The sequence below is a fragment of the Hyperolius riggenbachi genome, chromosome 9 (genome assembly GCF_040937935.1).
Source record: "Hyperolius riggenbachi isolate aHypRig1 chromosome 9, aHypRig1.pri, whole genome shotgun sequence".
NCBI classification, from domain to species: domain Eukaryota; kingdom Metazoa; phylum Chordata; class Amphibia; order Anura; family Hyperoliidae; genus Hyperolius; species Hyperolius riggenbachi.
The window spans coordinates 71750446-71765351 of record NC_090654.1 but is presented as its reverse complement, the minus strand read 5'-3'; the positions used below and the strand labels follow the sequence as shown (position 1 = coordinate 71765351).

Here is a 14906-nt window from a genome sequence, read left to right as displayed (position 1 = left end):
AGAGCGGGCAGCCCCCTCAGCCCCACACAGAGCGGGCAGCCCCCTCAGCCCCACACAGAGCGGGCAGCCCCCTCAGCCCCACACAGAGCGGGCAGCCCCCTCAGCCCCACACAGAAACTGGCTCACGTTCTCGCATCACAGATGATCATCTTCATTCTGTATTAAGAATAAATGTTACAAATTTGGAGCCAAATATCCAGAAATTGGTTTCTGAAAAACAGCCGCAAACTTCTCATTAAACAAAAATGTGCATCAAATGGTGAGTACAACAATTATTATATTGTCGTTTTCTTTCCATTTCCAAACACCATGTTAACTGTTACTAGAAAAACGTTTAAAAGTTTTACATCGAAAATTTGTATGCATGTGTTCCGGCCCTCGAGATTTTTCTTGATTTAAAGTTCGGCCCTCGGGCCAAAAAAGGTTGGGCACCACTGATTTAAACCTTCTGGACGTAGAAGCTACGTCCAGAAGACCATGTGCGCTCCTGATCACGCGCGCTCCCCGGCCACGGATCGTTGGCCCAGGAATCAATGAATCGGGACATGGAGCCCGATCATGGATTCCTTTCACCGGCAGAAAAAGCGACCGCTTCTCTCGGGAGCCTCGCTTTTTCTGGCTCTTATGTCCCCCTAAGCATACATGTTACGCTTAGAGTGACGTCATGTAAACAAACTCAAGGTTTGAGTAAAAAGTAAAACTACATCCACATGTAAAAAAAAATAAAAATAAACACATATTTACATAAAAAAATTACTATTTACATCCCACCCTCCCAAAAATACCCAAATAAAATGTTTAATAAAATAAAAAAAAAAATTAAAAAGTAAATATTTACCTAAGGGTCTAAACTTTTTAAATATTCATGTAAAGATGAAATATTTCTATTTTTTTTTTATTACAAGCTTTTAAAATAGTGATGGATGCAAATCGGAAAAAAAATGCACTTTTATTTCCAAATAAAATATTGTCGCCATACATTGTGATAGGGACATCATTTAAATGGTGTAATACCCGGGACTATTAGGCAAATACAATACATGGGTTTTAACTATGGAGGCATGTATTATTTTAAAACTATAAATGGCCGAAAACTGAGAAATGATGATTTTTTTTTCTTATACTTCCTGTTAAAATGCATTTACAGTAAAGTAGCTCATAGCAAAATGTACCACCTAAAGAAAGCCTAATTGGCGGCGGAAAAAAACAAGATATAGATCAGTTCATTGTGATAAGTAGTGATAAAGTTATAGGCTAATGAATGGGAGGTGAACATTGCTCGGATGCATAAAGTGAAAACGACTGAAGGCTGAAGTGGTTAAATACTTGTTCTACCTACATGGTTTTTTTTTTGTTCCTGGGATAGCATGGCTGTCCCTGCTGCTTTAATGATCACGAGTCTATATAAGATGCACACTCACAACTATCACTGTAAGTGGTAATCACCAGATTTCTAAAGAGGCGAACAGCCCGATTGACACTTTATAGATAGCCAAAGCTTTCTTATATGGTTTCTCGCAGTTTGTAAAATGATCACCATGTTTACAAGTGATCAGGATGGGAGGTTTCTACACATTAGAATGGAAAGGGGGTTCTTGTTTATTTTTTTTGTAAACAGTTTTGTCACATGCAAGCATATGGAGTTTGGGATTGCCACTTTAGGGCAGTGATGCTGAGCAATCAGGCAGCTTCACCATCAGATGGATTCTGTTAAGCCTAGTACCCAAAAGGCGATATTTGCGACGATGTTACCCACAACATAATGTTAAATGATGTTGCCCCCCCCTGCAGCGATTGCGTGTGGTTGAAAGACGGACACGGCAGATTGGATCGTTAAGATCTCTGAGGACTCTGCGCAAAGTACCACAATTGCTTAGTTCCCGTTCATGCCCGTCATGTAGTCGCGTGATGTTCTGAGCAGGAAGAGGCGATGCTTAACGACCATCTTCAAGGGGACATCGCTGGACCCATCGGGTGGGGAGTACGTAGCTTTACATCCGCTGAATTCTGCTGGGCTTATTCAGTGAGGCAGAGAGCCAGATGCCCATTATACAAGAACATGAAACAAACTCACCAGTTTACAGGCGGCCGTGTTCTCTACGAAGCGAGAGCCGTGTCCAGGGTCTCCCTTACAATATACGGTTATCCCTGCCAATCAGAAAAAAATATTTTCTTATACCGGATTTGAAGATCTACAGATATACAATTGGCTTTGCAAGACTAAAGCTACGTACACAAATACGACAACGATCGTTCGTTGTGAACGACGAACGAACTTTTAATTGAGGAAAGAACGACCTAAGTAAAGTTAGCTTTTAAAGGTGTGTAACGATCAGATCGTTAGAACGAACGTTACATCACGTAAAGCAACCATTGCGCTTGCGCATAAAAATGAAAAGTTCCAAGGAGAAATAGCGAAATGCGCATGTCTTGCCTGCCATGAACGACCGTTTCCAACGATGTACTAATTTTGCAAACGATCGTCGTTGGAAAAAATCCACCAAGCTAGATCGTTCGTTTTTAACGATCTAGCTCGTCCGTCGTTAGACTTAATGGTCGTTGGCTGCTTCCTTTTAAACGATCGTCGTTTGAAATGATCGGGGAACGATCGTTTCAAACGACTATAGTCGCATGTGTGTACGCACCTTTAGCCTGTGTCCACCCATAATTTTAACATCACTTCTAAATGGGTCAAACCTTGAGGCCCCATTCACAATTAACATTTTCTCCTGAGTTTTCTACTAGGTGATAATTTGTCATCATCTCTTTAAACGGAACCTAAACTGAGAAGGATATGGATTTTTTTATTAAAAAAAAAAATACCAATTGCCTGACTCTCCTGCTGATCCTGTGCCTCTAATACGTTTAGCCACAGCCCCTCATCAAGCCTGCAGATCAGGTGCTCTGACTGAAGTCAGATTGGATTAGCTCCATGCTTGTGTCAGGTGTGTGATTCAGCCACTACTGCAGCCAAAGAGATCAACAGGTCTGCCAGGCAACTGGTATTGTTTAAAAGGAATGATCAATATATATCTTTCTCAGTTAAGATGCATTTTAAAGGGAAGGTCCAAGCAAAATAAAAAAATGAGTTTCACTTACCTGGGCCTTCTACCAGCCTCATGCAGCCATCCTGTGCCCTCGTAGTCACTCATTGCTGCTCCATTCCCCCGCTGGCAGCATGCCGACCTGGGAGGTCGGCGGGTCGCATTGCGTACATTTTTACGCATTCCCGCTAGTGCAGGAACATTAACACATACATTTTTACGCATTACTGGTTCAATGTGTAAATTTTTACGCATTGAACCAGTAATGCGTAAAAATGTATGCGTTAATGTTCCTGCATTAGTGGGAATGCATAAAAATGTACGCAATGCGGCCTCCGAGGTCGGCAAGCTGCCAGTGGGGGACTGGAGCAGCAGTGAGTGACTCCGAGGGCACAGGATGGCTGCATGGGGCTGGTAGAAGCCCCAGGTAAGTGAAACTCATTTTTTTATTTTGCTTGAACCTTCCCTTTAAAATAATTTTTCAGCATTTCAAAAAAAAAAAAAAAAAAAGCACCAAAAGTAGTCGGAAAAAAATTTGTGTATTTTCTCCCGTGCTGGGGGTTTAAAAAAGTATTTTATTGATAAGGTGTGAAAATATGTACTTGGAGAAAACAAAGCAAAAAAATTAATTGCATATGTGCCCTTGTCAAAAAATGCATTTTAACCATATCCCTACTCTTGCCACGCTTATCTACGTCCCACAGGAGCATAGATAAGCATCTCTGTTTACTTACCACCGCTCGGCGCATCTCACCCATTCGCATTCGCTGCAATCCTGTCCCTCCGTGATCGGGTAATGAGAAACAGCTGTTCTCAAACCCAATCTCTGTGCCTGTGATGAATCAGAGCCTCTGGTGGCTCTGATTCAAAAAGAACCCCACTGCAAACACCACCTGTAACACTTTGGTTCCATTTTCTATTTTTAGAACACTGAGTTAGTGTAGCGCCATCTTGTGGCCAAAACGTAAAACTACACCCAAATACAACAAAATACATTTTGACAGAGAAAAATGATATAGATTTTTATTATTTTTAGCTCCTTCCACCCCTACTCCATAGTTATCAAAATTAAAAAAAAAAAAATACATAAAAAAAAAAAGTTACCTGCATGACTTTAATATGTACCGTATGTCATGAGTGTATATTACTATCGCTTTTGTAAATAAAGGCTTGCAATTATTGTTAAAAAAAAAACAAACAAAAAAAAACACTAAAACTGAAAAAAATACACCTTTATTTCCAAATAAAATATCGCCAGACATTGTACTAGTGACACAATTTAAACACTGTAATCACCAGGACAAATGGGCAAATAAAATGTGTCTATTATATCAACAATGGCACATTTTATTTTTAAACTACAATGGCTGAAAGCTGAGAAATGGTGATATTTTTTTCCAGTTTTTCTTTTCTTCTTCCCTGCAAAATGCATATAAAGTAAAATAATTCTTAGCAAAAAGTACAGCCCAAAGAAAGCCTAGTTTGTCCCGCAAAAAAAATATATAGATCATTTCAGTGTGATAAGTAGTAATAAAGTTATTGGAGAATGAAAATTGCTCTGGTTTTGAAGGGGAAAAAACCTGTGGTAGTGAAGTGGTTAAACCACCAGCAAACAAGAAAATAATCAAAATAATTTTGCTAGTACTTTTTCAATTGTAAATGCTTAAGACAACATCATTGCATCACAATGGAACATTTCATAGCATCACAACTTCATGCAATGATATTCTTATGGGGCTATCACTGTGATTGTGGTGTGGCATGTACCGTCAGGGTAACACACAGCATGCAGTTCAATGTGCGTATTAACAGTGGCAACGAGGCATATTTTCATTGTATGACTTACTGTATGGTCGCAGCTCAACGCAATACGACTTTTCTTCTCCTTTGCATTGCGATTTTATCTCATAGCAATGTGCGTAGTGTTAAAAAAGCTTTACAGCTGCTAGTAGATAGGCATGGTCAGCGAGATGCAAATTATTCAGAGTGGATGCCGGATTATGTAAATTTTGTAAGAAAATGTATGCAGCTTGAATATGGACCAATCAAATCCCGCCATGGTGGATTTCAATTGGTCCATTTTCAAGCTGCGTAACTATGCATAATCCTGAATCCACAATTGCATGTTTGACCATCCCCAGTAGTCGTAAGTGGTTCTCAAGCAGCTCAGCCATCCTGGCAAATATTTAAGTTGCTAGTATGGACTTTAAGGCCTTTTTGTTTTTTCATGGATTGGCTGCAAACGAAAAAAATAGACTTACACCATACGCACTTCTCTCCATAAAACACACTGAATTCTTCTTTGGGGTTTGCAAGACCTAAACAAAACAAAAAAAAAATGCATTCAATGATGACATAAAGAGGAAGAAGATCAAGAAAGAGGGGAAAAAGGGGGGGGGGGGGGGTAGAACAGAGGGGAAACATAAGAGAGATGAGCATACAGAGGTGCCTGGCTTTTCTACTGACCACATATGCTATTGCTCCGTTGTTATTGCCTGATGAAGCGGGATCAAACCTGCGAAACACGTTGCATATTTGGGAGTTCATAAATAAAATATATTGACTGTCTTTACTACAGTCGTTGTGTGTCTACTTGGAGGAGGAGGTAAGTCCACCACTACCTCCTATTTACCAAGAATTTTTTTTTTTTAAGCTCATTTAGCTTCCTTTTAGCGCCTCTGTTCTCCTGCATAATACAGAGGACTATATTTCAGATCAGGTGTTTTTGTGGCTACACTTGTTGTAGTTGTGAGGATTACAATGTCCACACTTGTTTCATGATCCTTGTGAGATGGGTCTACAGGCCGTGAAGGGCACCAAGGGGAAGCAGAGGCAGGGATGTGAACATTGTGGAAAGCCCATGAATTGTAGTTATGGGGAGTGGGGTTGGAATGTAAAATTTCCATTTGCACTATAGCTACACCACTGGAGGTGAGGGTAGGAATTTAAGATAGAATAATAGGAGAAAGACATCTATACGCAGGAGGACTTACACACCTTCATCTAGTGTAATTCCAGGATTCAGTGCACGAAATTCAGGGTGATGTACAAATATTTCCATTCCTTCATGCCCGCCTATTTCTTCATCTGTCAGTAAAAAAAAAAAAAAAGTGTCAGTACATGGTCTTGCTTTACAGTATTACAGTATGGCCAGTGTTCTGTGCTGAAGGGTAACAGGAAGTGTGCCTGAAATAGGACCCCTCCAGCAACATCTCTTACCTGGAACCATTGTCAGGTGGATGGTGCGTGGGAACTTATGTCCCTTGGCCTTCAGCCTGCGAATAGCTTCCAGGTACCTTCATAGGACACAAAAACATTTAGAAACAGGAGAGACGTTTTCCCATTCACCATCACCAGAGCTTCAGACTTACTGGATGGTCACTGATTTCATGTCCTGCGTTCCCCTTGCATAGATATTCCCATCTTTATCTTTGTGGGCTGAAAATGGAGGATTAGTCCAAAATTCCTGAAAGACAACAAGGGACATTTTTATTTATATCAAATGTTACAAAAAACAAAACATCTTTCTTGGTCGTAACCTGGGAAGTCTCAGGGACACCACTGGTGAGAGGTCAGAACTGAAAACCTAAAGTTGCCATTACAAATATCTAACGTTTGGTCTAAGGCCTCTGACAGATGGCCGTCTGAACTGTGCATTTGCCGAGCAGATCAGACTCCAGTCTGCAGCCCGCCAGTGCAATTCAGGTGCAATTTAAATGCAGCCACATTGCAGCAGTTGTAACACTATGTGCATCAAGCACTGATGCACGGTGGTGTTACAGGGTGGCAGAGAACCGCAACATCTCAAGTCTGAGCGTGTCCATGGGGAGGGCTGCCCGTGTAGTGTCAGTACCAAGCACTACCAAGTGAACGGCCGGTGCAAAAGAGCAGCTGACAGGCGGTGAACTCACAGCCTGTCAGCTGCCTATGTGAAAGGGTCCTAAATGGTGCATAAAAGCATTCACTAAGCTGTAGTGCTGCTTAAGGACACCGTAAATTGGCCAAACTGGTTTGAGCTGACAGAAGAGCTTGAGTAACTAAGATAACTTGTCTTTACAAATGTGACAAGCAGAAAAGCTTCTCAGAACACAAAAGATGTCAAGCAATGTTGGTTTCTACTCCTATCACAACAACAACAGCCGCTCTATCTGACCACCTCCAGAAGCATATACCCATCAGGTGCATAGAGCCAAGGCCATCTGCCCCATACCAAAGGAAGAAACAAATAATCTGCACACTGTAGAATCTGCATTGCTTGCTTGGAGATTTACTGAATCATACAAAACGGCGCAGTTAGGAGCAGGCATGAGTGTAACCATAGCCCCCTCCTCCTCCCATCTGCATGCAAAGTAGCGTGGGGAAGCATTATATTTACCTACTTCCATAGCTGTGAATCTTAGTGCACCAGTGCTGCCATTCACCGGCTCCCTATCACATGACCAATGTGAGTCATGTGACCGGGAGCTTGGTGAAGGCAGCAGAAAGTGCTGCTGCTGCGATGCATGGTGATCCGCTGTGCTGGAAGAAAGTAAATATAACGCTCCTTGCGCTACTCTACATGGTGGGAGGGGTGGCAGGAATGTTTGGCAACTGGCTGCCTGTCTGGTCCCTTGGAGGTGGTGATGGGGGGGGGGGGGGGGGGTGCAGGAGGCCAGGAAGACCGGGGCAGCCTTTGTATTATCTAGAGGCTTCCCCTACCTTGGTAAATACTCATTTGGGGCAGTTTGGAATTTCCTTTAAATAGAAAAGATAAAAATCCTTTAGTTTGTTAAATTATGAATAATGCTGTAGGAAAAGTGGGAGAGAATGAGTGGCAGGGGAGTGAAGGGTGGCTCTCTAACGTGGTGAGACGTCAGTAGGCCATTATTGAAACATTACAGAGGTGGCGTCATTGGAGGAGTGAGACTCCACAGAGAAGAGACCAGTGAATGATTCTACGCACAATAAACGGCACTGGATAGAGCGATTCTGGAATTCCGCTCACGGTCCTCCGACTTTCTCCAGAGCCCTCACCTCAAACACAGGAACCACATCCGTGTGAGAATTCAGGACAATGGACTTGAGCTGAGGCTGCGTCCCCTTCCAGGTGAGGGTGACAATAGGCTTCCCTGGGCCCAGCTGAAAAACAAACAAGCAAACAGAAGACCAGTTAGCAGATGCTTGTGATCAAAACAGCACAATGAAAATAAAAATATGAAAAAAAAGATGTAAAAAGTGGAACATCATAATAAACAGTAATGCAGGGATATAACACACCTCAACAGTCCTTTCTGACCTTTGTTTTTCCTTCTACAGAATGTGCAGCCTGACTAGCGCCAATATGGTGATCGCAATAATTTTCCAGGGTTGCATTTATTTGCATCCTCGAGTCACAAGGGTTGTTTGCTTGCTTTTCAGTTTCACCCTTTCTTTCCAGCACTTGTGGTTATATTTTACACTATACACACATTTTACAAGGTAGTCTGTGACTGAACGCCCCTTTACTTGGCAGAAAGAGAGGAGATGCTTTGCTGCGTTCTACCCGTATATTAAAGTCCAATCAACACCGCGCTGCTAAAACTTTCAACTTATGCAATCTATGCAATACTCTTGGCGCTCTACTGTACAGACCACTAAATCTGACACATCTAAACAAATTAGAAACAGCAGCGCTTCCAAACTTCCAAATTGATTGAATAATCAGCAGTATGCAGGCTTTCTCAACATAATATTCCAATCACCGATAACTTATAGTCAGAAATGGCTCACTCACCAGCTCCACTAAATCTCACAACAGGAGTCAGTAACGCTTTGGAGGGTTGCAGCCCCCCTCCCAGGCTGTGCTATCTACTCCAGCAGGTGCAATTTTCTTCCACTTTAGCCAACATCACAGAAACAGTATTTTACATTCCCCTACTACAGAGGATGTGTTACAGAGTGCACACTAGAATGCTGTCCCCCCACCACAGAGGAACAGCTCAGCCAAATCAAAGCTCCCACAGTACCTCAAATGAACATACAACACTCCATAGTGTAAAACCGTTGAAAAAAAAAGTTTAACCACTTGCCGACCGCGCACTCATACCGCACGTCGGCAAAGTGGCAGCTGCAGGACCAGCGACGCAGTTCTGCGTCGCCGGCTGCAGGCTAATTAATCAGGAAGCAGCCGCTCGCACGCTTCCTGTCAATTCACGGCGGGGGGCTCCGTGAATAGCCTGCGGGCCGCCGATCGCGGCTTGCAGGCTAAATGTAAACACAAGCGGAAATAATCCGCTTTGTTTACATTGTACGGCGCTGCTGCGCAGCAGCGCCGTAAGGCAGATCGGCGATCCCCGGCCAATCAGCGGCCGGGGATCGCCGCCATGTGACAGGGGACAGCCTGTCACTGGCTGCACAGGACGGATAGCGTCCTGTGCAGCCCAGATCACCAGGGGGGGACAGGGAGGAGAGGGAGGGGGGAATCTCGCCGCGGAGGGGGGCTTTGAGGTGTCCCCCCGCAACACCCATCAGGCAGGAGCAATCAGACCCCCCCAGCACATCATCCCCCTAGTGGGGAAAAAAGGGGGGTGATCTGGTCGCTCTGCCTGCACACTGATCTGTGCTGGGGGCTGCACAGCCCACCCAGCACAGATCAGCTAAAACAGCGCTGGTCCTTAAGGGGGGGGGGGGGGGGTAAAGGGTGGGTCCTCAAGAGGTTAATAAAATGGTCAAAGAACTTTCAAATGTTTCAGTCCTATTACAGGCAAAGGGTTTTGTGTCTGGGCTCTCCCACATGCGCTACTCCGGATTAGCGCTCAGTTGGATACCTGACCTCCGCTCTGTATGGAACTCTGGTTCTTCCTCACGCTCTAGTCTCCCCCCTACGCGTTTCATGCATCTGCACTCATCAGGGGCTCCACTGATTCCAGTGGAATAAGTTGAGAACCCTTCGATGGAATGGTGAGGTGCGAGAAGCCTCGGGATCATCCAGAGACCTTCCACTACAGAGGTAAGTATCTTATTTTAAAACTGATTCAAAAGTACATACAAATGCTGGAGGCTGGGTGTGAGAGAATAAGAGGTAGGCAGCATTAGTACAGCCGGCCCTAGTCATGACAGACTAGGCTGCTCAGAGCAGAATAGCTGAGCAGCAAGTCTGTACAACATTCATTCTGGAAACCAGTGGCGTAGCTATGGAGCTATGAGCCCTGATGCAAGTTTTACAATGCGGCCCCCCCAAACACTATATGTAACAATTGATATGGTGCACCAAAACCTGCCAATGGCAAATACAGTGTCAGAGGTGCAAGAAGAAGATGGGGAACAGTTTGTTAATGATTACTACTAAAAGTATCAATAGAAGTGATTATTATGAGCATAGGATAAACAGAGATCTAATACTGTAGTTGAGGGAGGGCCCATTGGGGCCCCTCTGGCCCAAGGGCCCGATGCGTTCACAACCTCTGCACCCCCTATTGCTACGCCACTGCTGGAAACTGTTGCCCTAACTGTGACTTGGAATTAATTTAGGGAAATAGAATTTTTTTTCACATCATACTGACCTCCAACTTCCTGCACTCCAGCCCGATCTCTTCTGCCACCCTAAAGAGGAAGCGTACAATGCCATCTGTAACACAGGAGGAAGGAGTCATGAAGGATCAGATACCAGGACAGACAGTTTTCATAATTAGTAAACAGCAGCACTAGTGTATATCTTTCAGAGAACATCCCCATCTATCCTTCCGTGCCTTCCCCTCTATATTGCAACCTTACTTAATCACAGTGCCCCTATTCTCATACCCTCACACATCTTCAGTCCCCTGGCCACCTATTTTTTTCATGCCTTGTTTTATTGTCTCCCCTGCCCCCCCCCCCCCCCCCCCCCCCCGCCTTATTTACACCGGATACACACATATATACATTTTTTTAACATATATATTCTTTAATTCATTAGTTAGATCTTCCTGATACGTCACAACTAATGTATACACACACCTGGTTGATTATGTCTTAAAAACCCGATAAAGCAAAAGGTTTTTTTCTAGGGTTTATCATCTGCACAATTCTTTTATCATTCATGTTTATATTTATTTATTATGTCTACCAGTGTTTTTATTTTACTTATTGTAATGTTTTAAGTTTAAACGATGCCGCCAAGCGTCCAATTAGTTTTATTTATTTGTTTACTTTTTTTAAGCACCTTATTTTGACCTGAGGAAGCGGTTTGAGCCGTGAAACGCGTTGTCTGAAAGTGCAATATATCAATAAAATAATCTAATCCTGTACGAAGTGACGTCTCCTTGTATAAGGGAACATCAAATACACTACACGGGCGCCTCCTATCCTTCTTGAAATACGATGTCATATTTATTTCCTTTTAAGCAATACCAGTAGCCTGGTTATCCTGCTGATCCTCTGCCTCTAATCCTTTTAGCCATAGCCCCTGAACAAGCATGCAGCAGATCAGGTGTTTCTCTGACATTATTGTCAGATCTGACAAGATTAGCTGCATGCTTGTTTCTGGTGTTATTCAGACACTACTACAGCCAAATATATCAGCAGGGCTGCCAGGCAACTAGTATTGCTTAAAAGGAAATCCACATGGTAGCCTCCATATCACTCTCAATCTTGTTTAAGCCCCATCTTCTTCCCCCACCTGCATCACATTCGACACTTGTTACATTATTTTCTCTAGATTGTTAGCTCCCAAGGTACTTATTCTATCAATGATCTGTAGCCAGATCACTAAATGCTTTCATAATATACATGAACTATGTATGCATTTTCTACTTGTGTGACTGGATGTGCACTATTTATGTGGTCCTTGCCATTTTCTGCACTCAGAAAAGTGCTTGTAGTGTGGCTGAGTCCTCAAGGACCCCATTTGTTCTGCTTGTGTGTTCTTTCTGTGCTCGCATGGTATACTGGTAGGTGATCAGAGGCGCCAGCAGAATAAAATTAATATAAAATTGTTAAGAATTGCCGGGAGGGAAAGTGGTGGACTTCCCCTCAATAATTAGACACCAAGGTCTGTCATCGAATCAAACGAATACATTTATTCAATAGTACCCCAAAATCTGCAACGCGTTTAGTGGGAGCAGACCCACTTCTTCAGGCAATAAAACGGGGACAACAAACACAGCAATCAATGTGCAGTGAATTTAGCACCTCTGTGCTCGCATGGGTTTCCTCCAGGCATTTCCGATTCCTTCTAGACCTCACAAACTACCTGTAAGGGCTCAACAACACTATAAGCACTTTTCTGAGTGTTTTTTAAAAATTGCTCCCATTCACGTTCATTAAAATCACGTAAAAAATCACCACAATAACTGCAGTTTAGCTGTCCACTGGCCACAGTGTGTCCGTGCACAAATACATCATTACAGGCTCTCAACCAGGGTTCCCTGGAACCCCAGTCAGTGATTAATGGCGCACAGTGCCTATGCATAAAAATGGCGCCGCGTTAAAAAGATACACTTATCGCTGTTTATCGTTAGTACTGCACAATAATGGCGCACAGGGAAAAAAAAAAAGAAGAAGAAAAACGGCACACAGTAACATTATTTATCAATAGCGCCGTTCATATGCCAAACTACAGATTTATTTAACTGCAAAACGGTGAATGGATTTAATGCAACACTGTAAGGTTAGGGTTAGGCACCACCAGGGGGGTGGTTAGGGTTAGGCACCACCAGGGGGGTGGTCTTAGGGTTAGACATCACCAGGGGGGGGGTTGCTTAATGTTAGGCACCACCAGGGGGGGTCTAGGGGTTAGGGATAGGTACAAAGAAGGTTCTGTGTGTTAATGCTAATTTTCAATAAAAGAAACAGAGCTAAATAGCGATAAGTGACAAACGGATTAGCGGCAACACCGTGCGCCATTATTCTCAGGTGCCATTTTCAGATGGACCCTCCTTGAGGACTCTGCAGGGGTTCCTTGGCATTTTCCCCCATCGTATGGGGGGGGGGGGGGAAGTATAATAAAGCACACTATAGTGGGTGGTACTGTAACAAGAAGCAGTGAATTGGGGGCTCAGGAGACAGTAGAATGAGTGGCAGTGTAATGGGGGTAGTGAAATAAACAGCCACACATACTTTTAAAAACCATGCCTCCTGCAAAATAAATGCAGGGGTTCCTCGAGATCAAAAAGTTATTTGCAGGGTTCCTCCAGGATGGAAAGGTTGAGAAAGGCTGCTTTATGGCCCGTACTCACGGGCTGCAAATGTTGCCTGTCGCCAGCACACGTGAGCGTGTGGGCGACAGGCCGGCGACAGCTCCTCGCCAGGTCCCTCCGCGTACACACGCGGAAGAGGGACCAGCGGCGAGGCGGAAGCTGTCGCCGACGTTCCTCCTCCCTCCGCCGGAAGCTCCATATGCTTTAATGGAGGTTGCTGTCGCTAGTCCGCGTACTCACACGGACTAGCGACAGTTGCGGCGGAGGTGCGGCGGCGACTGTCGCCATGCGATTGAAACTTTCATGGCGACATGAACGACGGGCGACAGTTCGGGGTGCGCGCGCGTGCAACGGCCCATACTCACGGGCGACCTGTCGCCGCAACACGCGCGCGCCGCGTGTTGAGGCGACAAAAGTCCCTCGTGAGTATGGGCCATTAGTATATAGGATGACAGTTGAGGTGGTCATAAACAGATCAAAGTTTATGGCAGCCTCAACCACTGTGATAGAATCTGTGTGAAGTTCTGACACCTAAATTGCTGATCAATGAACTTTTGATTGATTTTGGTCAGTTTACAGACTGAATGCTTGATCAAGTGTAGCAACCAATTCTCAGTAAGTTGCAGATTGGTGACTACATAGGTTGGTTCTGTGTCAGGTAGTACAACACTAGCAGAGGCATTGGCTGTATGAAGTGGAGCAAGGTGGTAGATTGGATATGATCACTAAACCCTAATCAATTTCCAATCAGGGAGCAAATGGAGTATTTGCTGGATGAGACAGCTATCGATCTGTGCAGGGCTAGCTTCACTAATGTGAACGGTTACTTTGTACGGCCCATGGCCCACTACGAAGCTCATTTACGATTTCTAGCGAAATACTGAGATTTAAAACCAGATTCCTGGAGAGATTGTGATTTGGAGCCACTGAATGCAATTGCTCCAAACAGGCTGCTTGCAGCACTTTGCGACCACTCTGCAATCAGCTAGCGCTGCAAGAAACTCTCGTGGGCCCGGCCCTAAAGCACTGCTGAGTAAGTGGGTGGTATAAAAAATACAAGGAATAAATAAAAGATATAAAACAATAATACTGCAGGTGGCATGAAAATGCCTCATAACACTCATCAGGAGTAAGCAAAAATTCCCACCTTCCGATAGGAAAACTTGTAACTCTGGATCTAAATCAGCCAATACCAAAGGCCTTACACTTACACCAGCACTACATTAAATTTTCTACAATAGTGAACTGGCTCACAAAAAAATCATAGACGTTTTTGACCTATCCATTTTGCGTTTGCTGCCCGTTCTGTCCAAATGCAGGGAAGCCGACACAGTGTGAACCAAACCTAAATGCTTTGTTAAACATTGAGCTGGGGTAGGGAAAGAAAACTCTGCTGAGCTACAGGGCTGGCCACAAAGAGTTGAACTTTCAGAAGAGGGAGGATGTAGGGGTTTGTAGATTCACCCTCTCACCACCACCACTCACCAGGTCAGTAGTCTTGACCTGTAGGCCGGTGCATGTAGGTGGGTGGGTCAGGTGATGCACACAAGGAGAGATTGGCTGTTGCCCCGCCCAGCTCCTTCCTGATTAACAGGAAGTGAAGTTGGGGGATTAAAAATATTTTTTTGCAAAAAAGTACAGACATGAAATGTGCAAAACGTAGTAAATCTGCATTAATTATTAGTGCACAATCACACGCGTTACAAGAAATCTGAGGTTGCCCATTACT

At 43.9% G+C, this 14906-nt stretch overlaps 1 protein-coding gene across 2 annotated transcripts in view; it reads right to left on the bottom strand.

Annotated features, from left to right (window-relative positions):
* Positions 1–14906, bottom strand: part of ACY1 (aminoacylase 1) — a 30098-nt gene that overhangs the window by 12068 nt on the left and 3124 nt on the right. For both annotated transcript variants that reach the window (XM_068253020.1, XM_068253021.1), the window contains exons 3-9: positions 10565–10629; positions 8058–8162; positions 6416–6510; positions 6264–6340; positions 6042–6131; positions 5306–5362; positions 2075–2148 (exon numbers count right to left, since the gene is read on the bottom strand). In XM_068253020.1, coding sequence (XP_068109121.1) covers positions 2075–2148; positions 5306–5362; positions 6042–6131; positions 6264–6340; positions 6416–6510; positions 8058–8162; positions 10565–10629 — 563 coding nt within the window. The remainder of the gene's footprint in view (positions 1–2074; positions 2149–5305; positions 5363–6041; positions 6132–6263; positions 6341–6415; positions 6511–8057; positions 8163–10564; positions 10630–14906) is intronic.